Below are 21,418 nucleotides of genomic sequence, written 5' to 3' on the forward strand. Positions count from 1 at the left end.
GCCCAAGAGACACAGCAGTCTTGTAGACCAGTAGACAAGACAGTTACCATCTGATGAGACTGGAAAAGGAGGAATTGCTTCTGTTAATGCAAGGTTGCCATTCACTGACAAGTCAACAGTGACTACCTATGGAATAGTCAGAGATGTAAGCAGAAAGGAAGCTTCAAATCCTGACAACCTGCACCAGAATACCAGCAAGGCTCTGAGACAGACTGCAAATTAAGCCTCAGCCTTTCCAGGAGTTTCATCGTAATACTACAAAAGCTCAGCAGCAGCTTCAAGAGGAAGCTGCAGCCTAGCTAGCAGAGTGAACTGAGGCTGCTCAAAGTCACTTTGTCATCTGCAGCCAGAACTGCAGGAGGAAGACAGAGATGAATGCTTATCACATCTATACCTCACACTAACCTTAATAAATACAATTCTGTTTGCATTGTTTGGGGCACTGTTATCCACAGCCTGAAAATAGCTCAGCCTTCACCAAGATGGCATTTTATAAAGTAGTGCTTTGCTAAAGAAGTGTATTTTTCCCACAGCTCTTTCTAGAGGGTACAATATACAACCAGTACAGAACCAGTACAACCTCTCAGCATTGTTGAACAACAAGAGAACAGCTGGCAAGATAGAGAAATTTGGAACAGGTTGCCTTTCAGAGTACTATAGCTAAACCCAGAATTTTAATAGCATACGGTTTTGAGTAATTTTTTGGTACATGTATTACACATTAAAAATATTGGCAAAGGTTTCAAAGAGGATTTTATTTTTTTAAAAATAATTTATACAGCACTGAATATTCTGATGACTTTCAGACCTAAAATAATCCCTATACACATGTAGGTGTTTGTGTATTGTATTACAACCTGGTACGTGTTGCCCCTCGTATTTTCAAAAGAAATAACTTTTACAACTTTTCCTCAGGGATATCACAATCTTTATTTTAAGCAACTCTCAGTTAATATTTTATCACCCTGTCATTACATTGTCTTCTATTAACATACCACTATTCATTTATTAGCATTTATTGACTTTAGGCTGCAAATTCAGAAAAGCAGACAATGTTGCAGGCTCAGTGGTTGTTAAGACCTTTGTATTCTGTGAATCTGTCAAAAGGGCATCCAAATCATTAAGCACTAAAATAAAAACCAAACAAATAATAATTTGGTCTGGTAATTTTTTTCAAATGTTGTAAATACACAGCAACAGTGTAACAAAACATTACATTTAAGTGGTACATCCAAAAGTAGCATGGGCTAATAAGCTCCTGCAAAAGTTGCAAAGCTTGTCCATTGCAGATAGGATTGTGTGCAAAGCTTGTCCATTCCAGACAGGATTGTGAAAGATAACTGTGAATTCATTACTTTCATCCTAAGTAGAAGGGCTCTTGTTAATTGCTAAATTTTTCCTGTTTGGACAGGAAGTCATCTAGCTAACAGTATCTGTGATTTTATTTAAATCACTTTTTATCAAAGTAATCTTCCAGAAGCAAAAGTGATCTTCCAAAAGCTTTCGATTTATAAGTTCATGGTCCTTGTACTTGCCAAGACTTCATCATGGAAGAAGGTCTCAGCAAACAAATCGGAGTTTTGCAAAGCCTCAAAAAGACGCTTATAGTCTTCTGGATACAAGTTACACATTGAAGCATTTTTGGGAATTTCTAGTGCTTTCAGTAATGTGTCACTATTGTCCAAGCTCCAGGAACTGAAACAAACAAAACAAAATCATAATGGAGCATTTCTTTCTGTGAAAAATTAAAAAGCAAGAAACATTATCTGAAGGTCCACTCTTTCATAGCCTCTAGAGGAAGCTAACCTCTTCTTGCAACACACTTTCAATCCATACTGCAAACAAGAAGAAACCTCTGCTATTAAAACACATCAATAGCAAATAAAGCCTCCAGCACACACAGACAATACCAAGCCAAACAAACCTCCTCATTACAGGAAAGGTACTTGCTCTCCTTCAACCATCCTAAATTCATAAGTCAGTAATAGGCATTACGGCCTAGAAAGGGTGCTTCAGTGCTGGAGAAATTAAAGCCAAGGATGACTCAGTATAGCATGAACTAGTGACTTACACCTCCCAGGTATTTTCTTCTACACCTAAACAGATGTATCCACCCTCCCTCCCATCTACATCTTTGCTATGAAAGCTATACTTTTATAAATGTGCACATACATTAACTATTTCCCAGACAGGGAAAAAAGTGTATAAATACACAGAAGATGCATATTAGAAGCCTTCAACTTCCTGGCTGAAGGATCAAGTGGAGATGAGGTATACCACTGAGCTTTAAGAAAGAAATCCATTAAGGCTCTTTCCACTTGTCTTTCTCAGACAGTTACTGGAATTTAGTAGCTTATTTTTTCCCCCTTTCTGGAAATTAACTTTCATAACCTACTATCAGCAAATGAGAAGTATATTCATTATTTTCATCAGCAAGAAGTCAACGCTTTCCAGACTGTGAACACCTTCCATTTCTGGGAAACAGAAACCTACTGATCATAAAGAAACGTGAATAGCTTGCATAATTGGTAAAGTCCAAAGCCTAATTTTTTAATTAGGTAACAGCCATTTGAGGACATCCCCATTGCACCTTCTATAACCTTCAGCTGTTTTCATTAGTGTGACTTTGATGTCTGTTGTAAGCTGAATCTCTTTCAGCTTTTAATTTCTGTACCTGCAAAACTCTTGGTAGCTTTATTATTGTATCTGTAAAGTAAGTGAAAACTTCTTACAGATATATGACCTAAGCTCCATTGGAGGTACAGGAATTACTGCACATATACATTCTAAATACTTTCCAACCTTCCTGACAGGAACAGTCCCCAAAATACTGTATAGCAGGTTGCATAATAAAATCTTCTACATGTTGATAATTAATTAAAAATTAATTAATGAGGGTTTTTTATGAGGTAGTATTTCATCTGCAAATAAACACTGCTTTGGGAACGTATTTTAATATTTTTATATATTTCTCTGAAGTATAAAAATTGTAATTCTTTCTTACTTACCTTAATCTATCAGTAAGTTTAGACTTGGGTTTAGCAAAGGACTGTTTCACCATGAAAATAAAGGTAGATGCATTTGAGGGCTTCAAGCCTCCCGTAAATAGATTTTGCTGAGGAGTCAGTCGTACCAAACAGAAATGGTCATTTGGCAGCCGCTGCAAGAAAAACAGAGCAAGTCACTGAAAAAATCACTTTTTAAGACAGTATCTATCTTAAGCCAAGAGTTTCATCTTTGCCGCCAGTAACATTTCTTATTAAAAGTCTTAACAAGATGATTTCATCAGAAGATGAGGCTTCACCTCCCTGTGCCTCAAACAGAAAAGGAAATAGAAAACAAAAGAAACATACTATCACTTGGAGTTTATTTCTATATTTTTAAACTGGACTTTCTTTGTTGAAATAGACAACACAGGCTTGGTGTGAGTTTTCAAGATATTATATGGCCTATACTATGCAAGGTATCAGACCTGCCTTTTATATATAAAGACAGAATTATGTGAGTGTAACACTAAGACACTATTGCAACATGAGGATTTCACAAAACTGGGACAAAGTGGAGTCTTCAAAGGAAATAAATGTACTTCTGTATTGGCAGCAATGGATATATTACATCTGGCATCTCTACTTCTGAAGTTGTCCTGGTACATCTTGGATAGCCCACCTGATGGGGCTCTCCACATGGCTTTCCAGCAACACAACTAAGCATATAAGGCACACCCAGTCACTTATATATTACAGAAGTATTGCAAACTACACTCAATACAGCACCACAGCAGCTTTCCAAGGGGCTAGAAACTCAAAAATATTAAGTAAATGTGCTTTTATATTATCAGAATTAAATAGGAATATTCCTTTAGTATACAAAGCAACATCATTACTTTTCCGAAGGAGAGAAGTAGATAACACAAGGTATTTTTGCACTTCTCAGATTTAAGTTCAGAGACTGGTGCTTTTCTACAATTAACTTGCACATGAAATCTATCATAGACATGTGAATAACTATTTTAACCAAAACCAGCAGCATACTGATTGTGTTATTGACTGTGGTAACACTTGTTTTGTTCAAGCAGGTAGCTGTGACCATCAGTAACTTTCTCTGCAAAATACTTTACCTATTCATATTCCTTTGTGCTGTTTACTCACTACATTTTTTCCATCTCAGACAATAAAGATACGAGTTTATTTCAGTTTCCAAGAAAATAGCAATTCTTCACTCCACTTTTGATGAATATCTATGCTGCCCTAAATTTTAATTAGAACAGTTCTTAAAAAACACATCTGTAAATGCTGCTATAAAGTTACTTTAACCTTTCATTAAGAGTAGTTTAGAAAAGGAAATACAACAATCTTACCCCAGCTTTTGGTATCGCTAGTCCCCCATTTTTCAAATTGGTTGCAAATGAAGACCAAGGTTCCTATGGGAGGAAGCAAATGGATTATGTATTATGGAATTAAAGTGTTTTGTTAGAATAGAATAGAATAGACTATTTCAGTTGGAAGGTACCTACAGTGATCATCTAGTCCAATTGCCTGAGCAATTCAAGGCTGGCCAAGCTAAAGCACTTTAGAAAGGGCATTTTCCAAATGTCCTCTTAAATGCTAACAGGCTTGGGGCATTGACCACCTCTCTGGGAAGCCTGTTATGGTGTTTGACCACCCTCTCCCAAAAGAAGCACTTGCTAATGCCAAGTCTAAACCTCCCCTGGCACAGCTTTGAACCATTTCCATATATCCTTGTCAGTGGATACCAGGGAGAAGAGCTCAGCACCTCCCTCTCCCATTCCCCTCCTCAGGAAGCTGTGGAGAGCAATGAGGTCACCCCTCAGCCTCCTTTGCTCCAAACAAGACAAGCCCAAAGCCCTCAGTTCCTCCTCATGGGACATTCCTTCTGGTCCTTTCACTGGCTTTGTTGCTGTCCTCTGAATGCACTCAAGGACTTTCACATCCTTCTTAAATTGTGGGGCCTAGAACTGCCCAAGTGTTTAAGGTGAGGCTGCATCAATGCTGAATTCAGTGGACAATCAGCTTTCTTGACCAGATGATGATGCTGTTTGAGGCACCCCAGGGTGCAGTTTGCCCTCCTGGCTGCCAGGGCACACCCTGCTGCCTCAGACTGAGCTGCTGCCAGCAGCAGCCCCAGGTGACCAGTGGCCAGCCAGGTGTAGCCCAAATCAGCCCTCTGAGCTCTGCCCTTCAGTCAGTTCTCCACCCAGCACACCCTGAACCTGCTCATCCCACAGCTGGACAGCTTTTCCAGAAAGATGCTGTGAAGGACAGTATCAAAAGCCTCCCTAGAATCCAGAAAAATTGCATCCACCATTTTCCCTCCATCCACTGGGCAGGTGACCTTATCATAGGAGGGTGTCAAATGGGTTAAACAAGACTTTTCTTTGTGAACCCATGTTAGCTGTGCCTGATGAGTTCATTATTCTTCAAATGCTTTTCAATAGTACCCAGCAGACTCTGGTACTCCAGAATGGTTGCAGTTACTGAGGTTTGACAAACAAGTCTCACGTTGTTCTTTGTAGGAAGATGTGGAATAACACTGGCCTGCTTCAGTCAGCAGGGACCTCCCCAGACTCCAAGACCTTTGGTATGTGATCAAGAGAGGTCCTGCCATGGCTTCACCAGCTCCTCAGTACGCTGGGGTGAATTCCATCAGGCCCCAAGGACCTCTGAACATTCCGCTGATACAGCTGGTCCCTTACAGTTTCAGTGTCCACAAATGGAAAGTCACAGTTCCCACACTCGTGGTCCTCTGGCTCAGGGAGCCAGGCAGACCATGGCTTATCAGTACTATTAAAGACTGAGGCAAAAGAAACATCAAATGCCTCCACTTCTACTTTATCCCTGTTAGTCAGGTGACCTCCTTCAAAAAGTACTATTCTTCAACTTCTTAAATGTTTACTTTAACGTATACCTTGTAGTATAAGGTATTTGGAAGACAATGGGCAGTAAAACCTTATTTTAGATTAGCAAAACATTTAAACTAGGACAGTAGGTTCCTAGAAAAATGGAGCACAAAGATAAATCTGAAAAGCATTAACTAACTGAAAGTTGATGGCCATGTGCTCATGAGGAACTTTTACAACTTTTACAACTAAACCACAGCATGTTTCACAAGGGAAGAAGGCACTGACTAGTAGGAGAAGCAGGTATGCTTGGAATATTTAAGCACCGAGACTCAAAAAAATTTCTACTAAACACAGCTTAGGAAGTCAAAAGCATACATGTTGGCAAAATTCAGAGGATATAACAAAGAGCAGACAATGACAGATTGGAAAAGCAGACTTCTAATTTCACACAACCATTAGCAAAATAGAAAAGGCTTATCTGGTGTGTAAACATCTTTTTTTATCTTCTAGAATCTGAGAATAAATGTTTTTGAGTACAATGGCATGCAGTGAAAGCACTGACATCATAGTAGATGACAGTGTTGCTTAATTGAAAGAATTTTATACAAAACATGACTGGTTTAGCTTCTTACAAAAGTTTTTCAGCAGTTCTCCAACTGATTTAAACATCAAATTAGCTTCCAATTAGTTTGCAATGCTAAACCACTATAAATAAACCCTTTTCTAAATGCATGTCCATACACAGTTTTAGGCCATATCAGCTGGTACAAAACTCTTACCTTATGCAGTAATTCAATTTCATACCCTAGCTGTGCAAGTACAGTAAATGCTTGATAAATCTTCGACTTCCCAGGCTTTGCTGTTAATACCTAAAAAAATGGCAAAGAGCAAGCATTTTTGTTGCAATAACCAAGACTGTGTATTATCTAAGCAAAATCCACATATATATATATATATATATAACAGTAAGAAATTCAGTTAAGTCTAAAATTCCAAGGTAAAGTTACATTAGGCCTCTAACATGTGCTTTGTGCTATTTTAATTTATCTTGTCAGAACATAGGGCTAAAACACGTAATATTTGAAATATTTCTTCACAACAGTTATTTGGATAACTGAACTATGTATGAATCCTCAGCATATACTTTCTGGTTCCTTTTAAGGCAGAGAATTTTCACACAGAAGAGAAATAAGGATCAGATTTCATATAACAACCGTAACTTTGGCAGAGTTATCAGTTTGCACTGATAAGATAAAATTCCCAAGAAGACACACAAAGCAGAGTAAGGAAAACATGAGGTGACCACGCTGAACATTAAGCAACTGGCAGAGTCATCATCCTGATCAATGTTACAAATCAAACAACTCTTAGGGCAAGGAAAAAAGAAAAGCTTGTGATTATTCTCAAAAACACCAAGGAAAGAAATAAATTGTAGCAGGGAGATTTAACTTTGTGTAATAAATTTACACAGCCTTGTCATAAAGATAAAAAGCAAGAACAACCAACAAAAAGGAGTAAACAATGTCTAGTTAAAGAAGGTTCCAATAGCTTTTACTACACACCTGTTATGTAACAGAGTTCACATTATAACCAGAAAAATTAATTTAAAAAAAAGGAACAGGGACTACCTTAAATGAATAGGCTGCCCTGTATTTAGTAAAACATCCGACCATTAAAACATACCATGCAAGTGGGTATTTCAGTGGTGTCCAAACTGCCATTTCACAGAAGAATATACTTAAGACATTTAATTTTTTTTCAGTGGGGTGTTAGACACAACACTGGTTATGTAAGGACAAGGACCTGAAAGTCCTTGTCTACTTCAAGTAATTAAAGGTTTATGATTCTGTACTAACCTCCCAGTTTCATGGTGGAGGGACAGAGAGAAAAAGAAGTCATCCTTGAAGTATAAGTACAGTTCTAGAGCCTTGGGACAGCATAAATTAGGAATATGTAATGCAGAAAAGGCTCTGCACCTTAGTTTACAGAGCATTAATAAAAAGGAGTGTAAATCATTATATATTGCCTCTATTACTTTCAGTACTGCATACAAAGCAACTCAAGAGGACAAGTGCATCTCACTGTATTGGTATTTAGCGACTCTGAATCCTCTTCACTTGTGTTTTTGTGTTTTGAATTCAGTCTTCGTTAACTACTACCTGCAACTAGTAAACAAACTTTTTGCAAAAGCATGGCACAGAATTTAATCACCTCACAATTTACAATGGAAAGCAGCTAGTCTGCTGCTGCATATACTTCTCAAGGACCAGTCTTCACAGTTTTAAGATCTCTGGTTAAATGACAACAGAATGTTTCTTAATAGTGCTATCACAGCATAAAGCAAACAAGTAGGAAACTGACAATACTTAAAAATTCTGGTAGAAAAAAAAATCACTAGCAAAAACATTAAGTACACAATATAAATGGGTTTGTGTTCTGTGAAGCACCACACCTTCATTACCTGTAAAATGCCTTGCACATACCGTATACTCTTTTTCACTTATAAAGAGGTTGAGTTCCACTCTTCCGTATCTGTATATGGAACTGCATTCATACATGGCGAAAAGAAGTCTCCAAAGTCTGTTTCTTTCCAGCTGTTGTGGTACAATTCCAAAAACTTTCAAAGGAACATCTGTTTCCCACAATAGCAAAAGTATCTTTAAAATTTTGCAGTATGTATTAGACAATCTCATTAATTCTAATGTCTACACTACAAAACTAAGAGAAGAGAGTCTTTGAGTTCATGTTGTTCAAGAATGAATACAGTTCAAGCCTTAGTCAAAGCTAAGCCCAATTTGCATTAGACAAAAACTTTAAATGACAAGAAAATACCTAATTATCTGATATTGCAATGGGGTAGGGGGGTGCGGGAGGGGCAGTTCTGAAGCTATCATGAGTCTTAAGCAAAGCTGAAACGTGGAAAACAGCATCTAATGATCCAGCATGTGTATTAAAGAGAAAATATATCTCAAGCAAATCCCAAAGTTTTTGCCAAACTGCCTACGCACCCTTCAAACACGTGTTTGCAACATGTGGGATCATAAACATATACCTGCCCTCCAAGGAACTGCTGCTACACCCAGGGTTTCAAAAAGTTTTTCAGAAGACACAGCAGGTGGTTTCAAAGCTCCCTTCGCCATAGGATCCATTCTGAAGAAATCTCCATGAATCACCTTTAACTGCCCATCCAGGCTACTCTCTAGGAACTGAATAAAAATAACTTTAGTTGAAGAAATCTGGATATGGAAACTAGTTTTGCAAAACACCCAACCCAAACAAAAAATGCATTCAAGCACTACCTAAAATTGTTACCCAGTCAACAAGAGTCAAACCTGAGCTGCTTCTTACAGATAATAAAAAGAACAGCTTCTTTGATTCAGCTGATAAAAATAATTGCCCCCTTCAATTGACATTTTCAATTGACAAATTTGACAATTTCTGTGCTGTTCAACTTGAGCTTTAAACCACATTCTTAAATTTGTAAGATGTTTTGCAATGTTTTTAAAAAACCACACAAACTACTAAACTAAGGAAACCACCCCTTTTAACAATTTGAAACTAGAATTCTTCATATCTGTGGAGAGGATACCTTTTATACACATTTTAAGTCAGGTGAGAGTCATTGGTTCCAAACCAGCACTGTAATGCAAACCTTCTAGAGCAACTTCTGCAGCTCTGTGTCTGACCCCCTCTGAATCCATGCAAAGCCCAGGTGAGCAGCAGAGGACAACACATGTGTCAATTGTAGGAAAACAGACTAAATAGAACTGTGAGATAATCAGAATAACTAAGAGTATTTTTGCAGATTTTTTACAGGTTCGTACAGAAGTCTTGCTTGAACATAAACATCTACAATGACTCCAATCAGTTTCAAATTTATGCATGAAATTTTATTTATGCATAGAAAGACTATGTATGAACTTGAATTCCTACATACACAAAATGCCAAATTAACTTAAAAACATTCTGCATTTGTGATGTACAATGCCAAACTATATACTGTTATTAGGCATTATGTCAGATGTTGCAAGTAACAACCACTGTCCAATTCCTTTTTGATCCAACAATTACACAACTATTTAAGCTCTCATTTTCCCTTTAATTTTGTTTTAGAAACATGCAACTGAATCAAAAGTATACCTGTAAGTCTGTAAGAAAATCTGAGTTACTTTCCAGAGCTACCACTCTAAAACCTGCATCAAGCAGTGATTGAGTCAAAATCCCAGGACCTGAGTAGGAAAATAAAGAAAAAAAAATTAGGATAGCGTTTTTGTTTCTAAGTGATTACCTTTGGTGATTTTCCCAACACAACACTTGGGACATATCACCTTCAACAGGAGATAGCTTTTGTTTGTTAAACACATCTCAAAACAAGAGTTAGAGAAATGATTTACAGGCAGCCTGCCCGAGATTTCTCGCTGTATTACACCGAGCACAGCATTACAATTAGATACTGAACAGCACTGGAGATAACGTTTGGAATATTTCTATTACTTTTTCTTCTGCCAACTGAAATATACTGTGAAACCTTACCGACATTATCTTTAAAACACATTCTGCAGAAATATAAACAAAAAAACCCTCAACCATTAAGTAACTGCAGAGGATCATCCACAGCCCATAATCCTGGGTGTGCTTTTACTCATAAAGTTCGCCTACAAGACCACAGCATTACCTGACAGAAAATGCCATCTCTGGTCACTCTACAGGAAAGTCTTAACACGAGTGACTCAAGCCTCCAGACTGTACCCTCACTAATCCCCCAAGCTCTGCATAAATGCGCCCCCAGGCACACCCCGGGGCCCGCACCCACATGTCTCGGGAAGGTGCCAGGCGCGGGTCTGGGACATTCCCCGCTCGGGATTCCGGCCGGGACATCCCGGACCGCAGCGCAGCTGCCACCCCCGCCCGAGATCCCGGGAGAGGCACGGCCCCAGCCCCTTCCCGCAGCGGGCGGGCTGCCGGCAGGGCCGGTGCCGAGGGCGGCAGCTCGCACTGACCCCCCCAAGGTCACTGGGGCGCGCCGGAGCCTGGGGCAGCTCACCGGGCGCGAACTCGAGCAGCAGGGGCTGGGGGCCGGGGCCCGGGCCGGCTCCGCCCTGCAGGCAGCGCCGCACGGTGCGCGCCAGCTGCGGGCAGGCGATGAAGCGGCGGACCACGAGGCTGCTCCGCTGCTCCTTACGCACCAGCCGCTTCTCCTTCGCCGGCTCCGCTACCCGCAGGGACGGGTAGTGCCGCCCCGCCGTCACCCAGCACGGCGGCAGCCCGCAGAGCAGCGGCCGCAGCAGCCCCGCGGCCAGGAGGCGGCCGCAGCCCGCGGCGCCCAGCGGGGCCCGGCCCGCCAGCATCGCCGCGCCGCCCGCGCCGCGTCTCCCCGCTCCGGGTGCGTGATCGCCGCGGCAACCGGGACGTCACTTCCTCCTGTGCCCGGCCTCTCCAGCGCGCTTCCGCTCCGCCGGCGGAGGCGCTCCGCCCGCCGCCCGCCCTTCTATGGTGCCCGCCCCGCGCCGCCGGCAGCCTGCGGCAGCTCCAGCCCCCGCGCCTCCACGCCATGCCGGCTGGCGGGTCCCGGCCGCCCGAGCCGCCGCGGAGCTGAGGTGAGCTGACAGCGGCTTCTCCGCAGGGTGAGGAGGAAGGGAAGATGCGATGCTTCCCGGGTGCCGCGCACCGCCGCCGCCTTCTGCTTGTGTCGGCCGCCACCGGGCGCTCCAGGGCGGGCTAGGGCCGCCGGGCGGGCGGCGGGAAGGAGCCGGTGCCGGGCGGGCTGGGCCGGGGTGGGCAGGCGGCGGTGCCGCGGCTCCCGGCCCCGGCGCGGTGCCCCCGGAGCGGAGCTCGGGCAGGGCTGGGGCTCGGGAGGGGGCTCGGGCCGGCGGGCAGCGCTGTGGCGGGCGCCCGTGGAACGATGTGTGTGCTCCGTGTGTCGGTGGAGTCCCAGGAGCTACGTATTTAGTTTGAGGTTTGCCTGGGTGTTTCACGGGAGTCTTTGATCTCCGCGTCTGCAGCTAAATAGTCACTTCGGGACTCGGTTGTTTGTGTCGCCCTGCCGCTCTCAGCAGGTGCAGGATTCTGCTCCGGCCGATCTCCGGCATCGCTCCCTGCCGGCTTCTCTCTACTCCATACCTTGTTGCAATTACGGTTTAGGCGAAACCTGTCATTTTCGATAGCAGTGGCGTTGTCCTTTCGGCAACGTCCCAGTACCTGAACGAGAAATAATTTAAAGATCATCTTCAAGACGTTTTCAAGTTTTGCCAAAGTGGCGTTCATCCTTCAGGGATGCTATGCCAAAACCTCTCAGTGGCAGGTGAGTGGCGGCAGTGTGATGGGGGAAGGGAGAGAGAATTCTTCCAAACGTGTTTCCCTGCTCCCTGTCTCATTTGTGCAGAAGGCAAGAGAGATCTGGCAATCACAGGTCTTCAAATTAAGGGTTCAGAAGTAGACTTTCTGTATGATTTCCTGCAAATTGCTTAATTTCTTGTATCTTGTTTCTCTGCTTGAATTGAGAAATTGACACTTCCCTACTTACTAGCCAAAGTCGTTTTGTTTGGTATATCACCCAAAACCAGAAATTGGGATGGAAAATTGTGCCTTTGTTGTTGTGTTTTGGGGAGACCTACATGTGGCATGAAGAGCGGCTGGGCTGAATTTAGAAAAATGCCTTAGCAAATGCAGCAGTCCTTCAACTCTGCAGTTTATTTTTAAATACTCAGCTTTTTTATACTGAGTGCTGTAATAGTTTTCCCTGTGCCTTAAGGGAAATGGACAGATTGTCCTGCTGGATGATGGGATAGACCTCAATCCATTTTTAAACTGGACTTTATGTTTTAATAGCTTTTTTCCTCTCTTACTAATTAGTCTGATAATTCAGTAATTTGTAGGACTTGTAGAACATCAATCAGAACTTGGTTTTCTTAGAGCAAGTGTCTAGTAATGTCCTAATTCAGCATTCCTTATCAAAATTTATTGACAGCTATGGCCACAGAAAAGTTAGCTATAGTTTTAAGCTCAATTAATGAATTTTGGAAGTTTTTGTTGTCAGTTGGAGGACTCAGGAGTGCTACGGTCATCTTTGAATGGGCTGTTCAGAGCAACTGAGATTATTCAAAGGAGTGTTTACTAATAAAAGCCAAATGACAAAATGCCCTGACAAGTCTTCATACAAATTATACACATTTCTTCACGACTTCATTTATGTTAGCTTAGTACTTGCCTGGATGAACCACATGTCTCTATGGGCTAAACTCATGGTTTGATTTTTTTTCCCCCTGCTAGAACTGCTAGATATATGCTGAGTCTTTCATGCATAAAGGACTACCTCTTTAATGACCTGCTCATTATCTTTGACAAACTGATGAAACCATAGGAAAATGGTAAGTCTTTTACTTTTTAAAATTTATTTAGAAATTACAATGTAGAAAATTGTTTAATATATTGAAGTGTATCACAGGGAGACTTGAACAGTTATTTTTACATTATGGTTGATTGTGATATATGTTTTCTAGTTTAATCCAGCTATCACCACATGCAAATATATGAATTTACAGTCTTACCTCATACAGCCTTATGCCTTTGTAATTTATGTGCATTGTTGAGTGCTCTGGAATTGTTTCCTTCTAATTGTTGTTTCCTGAAATAAATCAGAGGGAATCAAGAGGGTTACCTGTTCTATTGGATTCCATTCTATGTTTGAACCAAAAGAGCTCATTTGTTGTATGGGTTAAAAGGATAGTAAAGAGATTTGATTTTTTTTTCAATGGTTCTAAATACCTTTTGCATTTACCTTTATTTGGCTGAATTTAAAGCTTAATTTTCAAGTTAATATTATAACATTAGTCTTTTACTATTATTTTGCTATGTTGCAGCCACTTAGCCATAGTAAGTATCGGCAATTGTGTCTAAGTAACAGTGAAAATTGCAGAAGTACCTGGATCTTGATCTCAATTTTTCAAACTCTTGTGCCCATGCTTCATTTTAAGTACAAATTTGGCAGAATTTCTATCTTCCACAAAAAGAACCTGATGAGTATGTCAATGGAAATTTGCATGATGGTATTTTTTCCTTGTCCTCCTAGTGGATACTTAGTCTCCTCTAAGGACTCAGAATACAGATTAAATTTGAAAGGTTTACATGTTATCAAATACCACCTCTAATGTGACTTTTAGAAAAAGCTTTCAACAGAAATGAAAGAAGCTCTTACAATAGAGCTGAAAGAATCACTTAAGCCTATTTGCTTCAGTAATGTGAAAATAAAATAATCTGCTACATGCTTGACAGAATGTCTCTGCTTTGCTGAGATGCAGGATGCTGCAGAATTCATTTATTTTGTTAAGCATACTTCAATAATTTTGTTGTAATGCTTGGTTGGTGACCAAGGAAAGTAGTAGAAGGAGTGGTAAGAGATTTTTTCGAAAGTGCTCTAAGCACTGCACACTCAGGAAAAGAGTCTCTTGGAAGAGTTACTTTTTAAAATCTATCAGAGAGTAACCTCATTCTTTTGTCATATTTTCTTGCCATTGCTGTCCCCCGCTCCTAGCCCATATGTGCACAAAGGAAATCTCCCAAGAACTAAAGTAACATTTAATCCTATGCCACAATCTGGTTTGAGATCCAGTGAGTTTGCAGCCTGTGGGTTGTGTTGGACATCTTCCTTTGGAGCAGAAGTCTGCCTTTATAAGGACGTCAGGCATTTTTGTGTTTAGAGCTGTTACGGTCTATAAACCTTAACTTAACTGCTTTCCTCCATGTCCTCTGTTGACAATTAAAAATGGCTTGACATTTGGATGGGGGACAGTGGCTAGGGAGTGGGGGGATTTTTGCAGTTTGGCCAAGCTATTAGTAGCAAGGGAAATTAGAATCCCGGGTTCCTTGGACGCTCGCCTGCTCCATGTGACAATGTAGATTCCAGCCCAGCACTGAAAACCTGATTAATAGGGAGTTGCTGTCCATTAAAAGTCTGTTAGATCAATTGTGCAGATCACTGGAGAGTGACTGCCTAGGTACCAATTAAGTGAAACTATCAAGTCAGTTCTCCTTTGAGATAGTTTCTGAGCACTAGGTGTGAAGTCCTGTATGCTAGAATAAGCTTATTTGAATAAAAAAGTTAAACCACTCCTTTGCTATTTTTCTTATGTAATACCATGGTGTTTAATAGGAAAGCTTTTTCATACCAGGTGCAGATTGACTTTGCAGCCTTACAAACACTGCAGCAAAGTTCACAGCTGACAAAAGAACCATTCAGAACAAAAGTAAACATTTTAAAAATTATCTGGTGCCTTGAATTCTGTCCCTGTTGATGCTAACAACAGTGTCCATGTTTTATTTCCCTTCTACTGAACACTAAGCAATATTTTTTACATTTTCAGTGGAAGGGTGAAGGGTTTTGTAGTGTGAAGATGGTTGCGTAAGCTGTGTATTATAAGGCATTTTGGCAGGGTTACAAATTTCTCACTCTGTACTTTGTCTGTGTGTACAGAGAATCTCAGTCCCTAGGGCTATCAATCTGGCATCTTTCATCAGCACTAAATTTACTGCAAATATTTTTTGTGTGCATGCAAAAAAAAAAAGCTCTATTAAACCTTTGTGGGGAGGAGCGAAAACACTCAATAGATGCTTTTTCTGTTTATTTCTCTCAGAATTTCTCTTCGTTGAATTCTGGTGAGCATGTTCTACTGACTTAAATTCACTCAGCATGTGTTTGTGTCTATCTCATCATAAGTCTTTATCCAGAAGGCTTTAGAAATGTTGCCTTGTTCGAGAGCCTGTCACACCAAAGATTTTTTTACTTGTTTTTTTCTTATTAATCTACTTACAATATAACTGTGATGTCTTTGAAACTGTCTGGCTAACTGATAAAAAAAGTGAAACGCTGCTAGTGCCAGTGATTCCCGTAGACAAATTTTGCTGTGTTGTGTGCTTGCTTTTTAGGAACAGAGCTGCTTAGCATGAGTGTGAAGTTTTTTCCACTGCTGTTCCATTACGCTGCTCCACCTGTCCCAAGTGAATTGCTAATGTGTGGCCTTAGAATGTGAGCTTTAGCACTGCTTTTCTCTGTCCATGCCAATGATTTTCTTGGGTTTTTTGTTTGGAGCATTGATGTTACACTGGAAGGCAAGTTCAGATTAATTCAGAATAGCTTTAAAAAAAAAAGAACCTAAAACTAATTGTGGTAGTTATTTTATCTTGGTAAAATGAACATGTTAGAAGATTTTTAAGTTCACTTGATGAATATGTTACTGAAATAATGTGGAAATTCATAATGTACATTTTGGAGGTTCTTTCTTAATGGTTATAACTTGGAATTTTGTGTGCTTTTAGCCTCTGAGTGAGGGCATGAGGATCTTATCACTTCATACCAACATTTCATCTGGACCTGGGTTACAGTTCAGGTGTTGTTCATTCTGTTTTTACAGTTCTACAGTTGGCAAAATAAACAAATTAAGGTGCATCTTGTCCTGAAATTACACATTTGTCAGTTGTTCAGCAATATTTTGGCATTTTCACTGACTCATGTCTTTATTTTGTAAAGTGACTTACACCATGCAGAGCTTACACATTTGATCCTAGGAAGACTTGATCTTAGCAAGAATTGGCATATAAAATTACTCTTTATCCAAATGTTGTTTTGGGAGCTGCTTAGTTTCTTACCTGGATTTCTCTTTTTCTCCTGGAAGACTGTTGAAGTCTGCTATGTTAATATTGTAATATAACATCATTAACATAAGGAGAAGTAATAGTCATTCAGTTTTTCTATGGGCTGTTAAACTTCTTCTATCATGGAATCATTGAAACAATCTCCCTTTGGTTTTTAAGTGAGATTAGTTTTTACCACTTTACAGTACTGAGTTTTTGCTAATGTTTGTGATAGTGGGGATTTTTTAATGGAAAGACCTTTTTTAAATAGAAACAACTTAAAGCGACCTTGATCATAGTTTTTTGAAAAGCTGATCTGAAACAAATTAGATCTCTGTTTAGAGGCTCAAGTTTTGCAAGCATTCAAATTCTGTAAGGAGAAACTGGTAACTGTGTGCTTCAGAAAACCTCTCTAAGATCTATTAGTCAAAAGTATGTGTAAATTGTTAGAGACAGCTCATATAGCCAATATCTGTTTACACAATTAGAGCCAAAATGAATTTACCATAATAACTTCCTGTTGAAAGGGGGAGAGTTGAAACAGCACTCAAGGCTAAATTCACCACTGGGGTTAAGTAGTTGCAGCTTCATTAACTTCAGTCCAGTTACACCAGTGATTAATTTTTTGGGGGTTGTGAATTGCTTCACATAGATCTCTTACAGCTCATACATGATTAAGTTCTTGCTCATGCATTTAAGGGCCAAAAGAAGAAAGAAGAAAAAAGGCCAGATTAAATGTATTGTACCTCCTTACAGTCCTTGTATGAAATATTTATTTCATAATCTCTCATTGTATTAATCTTTGCTACATCCCTGTGAGGTATATCAGGACTTTGTGGTTGAGAAGTGCAATACAGATGATATAACAGTGTGATGACTTCATGGAGGAGGTTCAGAGCACAGAAGGGATTTGATCTCATTCATTTGTATCTGACACTGAATAATGTCGAAACTAGACCATTCTTCCTTTTGGAAATAAAAGGCAAATAGGTGCAAGACTTTAGTAAAGCTGCTGGGTATTCTGATTTTCTAATGGTGACAATTATTAAAGCACTAACAATTAGCTCTATTCTTAATTAACCTTCTGGTTGGACCTGCAGGCTTGATAACAGAGGGACTGCAAGTATGTAATACTTATGGAAAAGAATTGTTTCATAACTCTTATGGACAGCTTTCTATTCTACTTGTGGTTGCTTCTGGCCTTGATATGATTTAGGACCTCACTGAATATTTTTTAATACTAACTTCCAGTGTGTTGATGAGGGCTATAAAACTTGCTTGTCCCTCATCCATATAAAAAATTATGGACTTCAGTCTTACTATGAAATGTAATTCTCAGAAAGTCTTGAACATTCTTCTTTCTTCAGTTGGGCAACTGAGAAGAATTGCCTCATTCTTCTTTGGATTTCAAGGGATCTTTTCTGTCATTTCTGCTTTTTTGTATATGTTTAAAATTGTTGCCTGAGATCACGAGAGATTTTATATTGTATGTTTTTTCGCAACCTCTTATGAGATGGTAGGATCCAACAGCTTTCTCAGGTCCTTGGAAAGTAAAGATTTGGATAAGAGTGAGTTGAGCTGGTTAATTCTCATAAATACAGTCTGTGGATTTGCAGGACTTTTTTTTGGGTTTTTTTTTTCTGTAAGGAGAAAGTACCTATCCTAGAAAATATGCATAAATTTGTCTAGTAGGAAGCTTTTCATTTTTGTTATGCTTTGTAATCAAACTTGTGCGCATGTTCTGAAGTGTAACAAAAATCGTAGAGTTCTTCAATTAGAAAGAAAATTTAAAAATCAAAAAAGGCAAATTACTACTTTTCAGAAGACTTAAAAGGAGGTTCCTGCATCCCAAGGCAAGAGCAGTTACTCATAGGTTATTCCTGAATAGCATTTGTCTAGACTGTTTATAAAAGAGCTGCAGTGATGAGAGTTCTCCATTCTCCTAAAGCAGTTTGGTCTACTGACTCTTCTACCATCTCTCTACCCAAGACATGTTCTGGTGTTTTGTTGCAGACAAGAAAAAAAAAATTGAACACATCAAATGGTGAGGTTGCTTTTTGTTCTTGTAACTTTAGTCAAATTTGTTCTAGTGAAGCTTGAAACCCAAAATTTTTCAAACACTTGGGGGACTCATCATTGTGTGTTTTGAGTGCTGACAAAGAGGTTGTTTGTGTGAAATTTTTGAGAACTGTCATATGTTCTACTAAAAGCTACTATTTGTTTCCACACAAACCTCTTGTATTTGGCTACATGACTGAAACGTATTTTTTAAGTAATGTTAAATGTGGAATAGTAGAGTATGCCTGGCAGTATGTTTATCATTGTTTATTAAAACTGTGAATAAGCAGTATGACTAGGAAGCTTAGAAGTTGAAAATAGCATGTGAAACTTCCTCTTTAAACCTCACTATTCCTGCTGTTTATAGATGTGAAGATCGTTGTGCCTTTAAATGCCACTGCCACTTGAGAAATGTCACTTCAGTGTCAGAAAGTACAAAACCACCGAAGTGTTCGTGCTCAGACATTTTTGTAAATTCAATGAAATTAGATAAACCACCCTGGTATCTGAATACTTCTTGAAGGAAAGCAGACTTAATGCATTTGAAAAAATAGACCTCTTAATCTGTGTATCTGACACAGAAGAAGAAAGCACGTAGAAAGATATTTTTACCCCTAGTATGTTTTTTTCCCAAGCCAAGCAGGGCAAACTGAACAGGAGGACATTAATGAGATTCTCTCATGGTGAGGCTGCCCAGTAAAAGGGTTGTACATCAGTCTGTCTTTTGAAGTGATAAACTTCCAGTGAGTCCATGCTATAAGACAGCACAACAGCATGGGGTGTGTTTTTCTGCAGAGGTGTCAGGTTGGATAATGGAAGCATACATATGAATATCTTTTTTTCCCTTCCTTTAGAAACAGCAGCATTCCAACTATTATGTTTAACATAAAACACAATGCAGAGCAGAATTCTGTTAGCTGGAATTGGTCTGGCTTTGTGAGATGATCACAGGAACATGAATTGCCTATCACCTTTGTCTGCTGCTATTTCTTTCTGTAGCAAATTCTGTGCTGGTCAAGCATATCTTCAGCAACTTGGACTTTTCTTGTTGTGGTGAGGCAAGGGCACTCTGGTGATAATATTCCAGGCTTCTGTAGGTGTATCTTGGCTTCCACATTAGATGAAAAAGCAAACTGTTGTAGAGAAGTTGCATTTGCACTTCTCTAAAGAACATATGTGCTCTTTGTTTATTGGCTCCTGTAACAGCATAGTAGACATTGTCCTTTTTCTTGCAAGCTAATGAACTCATAATGCTATGTTGTATGTAGTTTTTACATAGAGTCATGTAGATACTGAGTCATTTAGAGTTTCTCCCCCATCACTGAATCTTAATTTTGGTATTAATGTTCATAGAATGGGGTCAACCTTTTTCCTTCTATGTGGATGTTAATGGGCAGTGATCGTTTTCACATTGTTTTTTATTAATTTGTAGAAGATTATTTATCAATATGAAAAGAGATGCATCACAAGAGAATATTTAAATGATAGTATCTTTACACCAGCTATCAGAAAGATCAACAGATTAATTCTTAAGAAATATATGGATTACGTTTAGCTATTCTTTAAATTTTAGTGTTTCTGCAGTTTTCCTCTTTTTGTTCTAATGGTAGAAGCACCAACTCTGTAAACATAATGATTTTTAAAACTTCATTTTCATGGAATAAATTTTGGATTTTTGGTTTTTGGTTTGTTTTGGGTGGGGGAAGATACTGAAACCCCTACAACAATAAAGAAAACCAAATTCCTTTAATACTACTTAGTGGCTATTTTTTACCTGTCCTTAAACCTGAGACTTGCTGGATTTCTCCTTTAAAATGATGGGGATTCCACATCTCTAGACAGCCTGTTTGGTTGTTTATATAGAGACCTTTTCTAGACTGAATTGCTATTGCCAGATGAAGTGCTGACCCTTCCTCTCTAAAACTCTTCTCTTGCTGGGATCCAGGTTCTCTTGTGTGCATCTTCTTCTGCGTATATGGTACACAAAAAACTCCCCATGATTGTAATTGAATAGTGCCTAGTAGAACATAATGAATTCTCTTATGCATGGTATACTTGCTGTATATATCTCAGGAGAAAAAGAAAGCTTGGACTCATGGTCAGTTTTGTGTCTGGTATCTCTTTGAGATGCTCTTCATCATAACAAAATGACTGGTTAATTCCTATTTCAGATAGATGTGCTTATTTATTCCAAAAGTTTGCAGATAGTCTGTGTTAGTGAATTTTATGTTATTCCTTTTGGAGCACTTATTGCTACAATTAATTTTGAATTAAATCCTCAAAAATGCTTATAACTGCTTCTAACTGCAGACTATACTGCTGTTGTCATTTATCATCAAAGTTAATGAAAATATTGCATAGAAGCAACACTGGAAACCAATCTGAAATGCTCATTCATTTTGAATAGAGCAGTGTTGGTGATATAGTGGGGAAGCTGACTTTCAAAGAATTAAAATATTAAATTTGTTCTTCAATTAACACAGAAAAATAAATGGCATGAGAATGAGGGAGGGAAATAGTGTCTTTGGCAGAAAAGCTATATGAAGCCAATCAAATGGAATAAAAAATCAGTTAACTGTAAACTTTTTGAATCTCAGAAGAAACAACGTTATGACCTGGATTTTTCTGTAAGATACATCCAAGATCAGTAAATTAAATACTACACTCTATGTTCAGTAAACATTCAAAGAGCCCACCAACTGTTCAGGATAAAGGAGCTGAGTTAGTATGAAAGGTTAAGGGGCCTGGTAGTGTTTGTGATTTTTGTTTGGTTTTAATGCCCTCTTCAAATTTTAGCCATGACAGGTCAGGAGTGGTCCCATTTCTTACTACTTTTTTTTTTCCCAAACAGCTATATTTAAGGTTATGTTTCCA

The 21,418-nt window shown here is 39.4% G+C and overlaps 2 protein-coding genes across 3 annotated transcripts in view; one reads left to right on the forward strand and one right to left on the reverse strand.

Moving 5' to 3' along the window:
- Window positions 1-905: 905 nt before the first annotated feature.
- On the reverse strand, window positions 906-11,208 carry TFB2M (transcription factor B2, mitochondrial). The gene is made up of 8 exons (XM_030946482.1): window positions 10,905-11,208; window positions 10,001-10,089; window positions 8,913-9,066; window positions 8,344-8,492; window positions 6,640-6,729; window positions 4,358-4,420; window positions 3,009-3,160; window positions 906-1,695 (listed from the first exon to the last, which is right to left on the reverse strand). Exons 1-8 carry the CDS (start codon window positions 11,206-11,208, stop codon window positions 1,509-1,511), a joined length of 1,188 nt encoding a protein of 395 aa, XP_030802342.1. The 3' UTR covers window positions 906-1,508.
- Window positions 11,209-11,327: 119 nt separating this feature from the next.
- The window catches only part of CNST (consortin, connexin sorting protein), a 46,230-nt gene continuing 36,139 nt past the window's right edge, over window positions 11,328-21,418 (forward strand). The window contains exons 1-2 of one of the 2 annotated variants that reach the window (XM_030945603.1): window positions 11,328-11,484; window positions 13,130-13,227. The gene's annotated coding sequence lies outside the window, so the exon portion shown is untranslated. The remainder of the gene's footprint in view (window positions 11,485-13,129; window positions 13,228-21,418) is intronic. The other variant, XM_030945602.1, reaches the window with a different exon arrangement.

This window comes from Camarhynchus parvulus, chromosome 3, assembly GCF_901933205.1.
Source record: "Camarhynchus parvulus chromosome 3, STF_HiC, whole genome shotgun sequence".
Classification (NCBI taxonomy): Eukaryota; Metazoa; Chordata; class Aves; order Passeriformes; family Thraupidae; genus Camarhynchus; species Camarhynchus parvulus.

Excerpts from the sequence above, each read along its gene's own strand:
- TFB2M (XM_030946482.1), bottom strand. The coding sequence starts at position 11,208 with ATGCTGGCGGGCCGGGCCCCGCTGGGCGCCGCGGGCTGCGGCCGCCTC. Across the intron at positions 9,067-10,000 it reads ATTTTCTTACAGACTTACAG|TTCCTAGAGAGTAGCCTGGA; the intron begins GTATACTTTTGA and ends ATTTTTATTCAG. Across the intron at positions 3,161-4,357 it reads TAGCGATACCAAAAGCTGGG|CGGCTGCCAAATGACCATTT; the intron begins GTAAGATTGTTG and ends TTTTTCTTGCAG.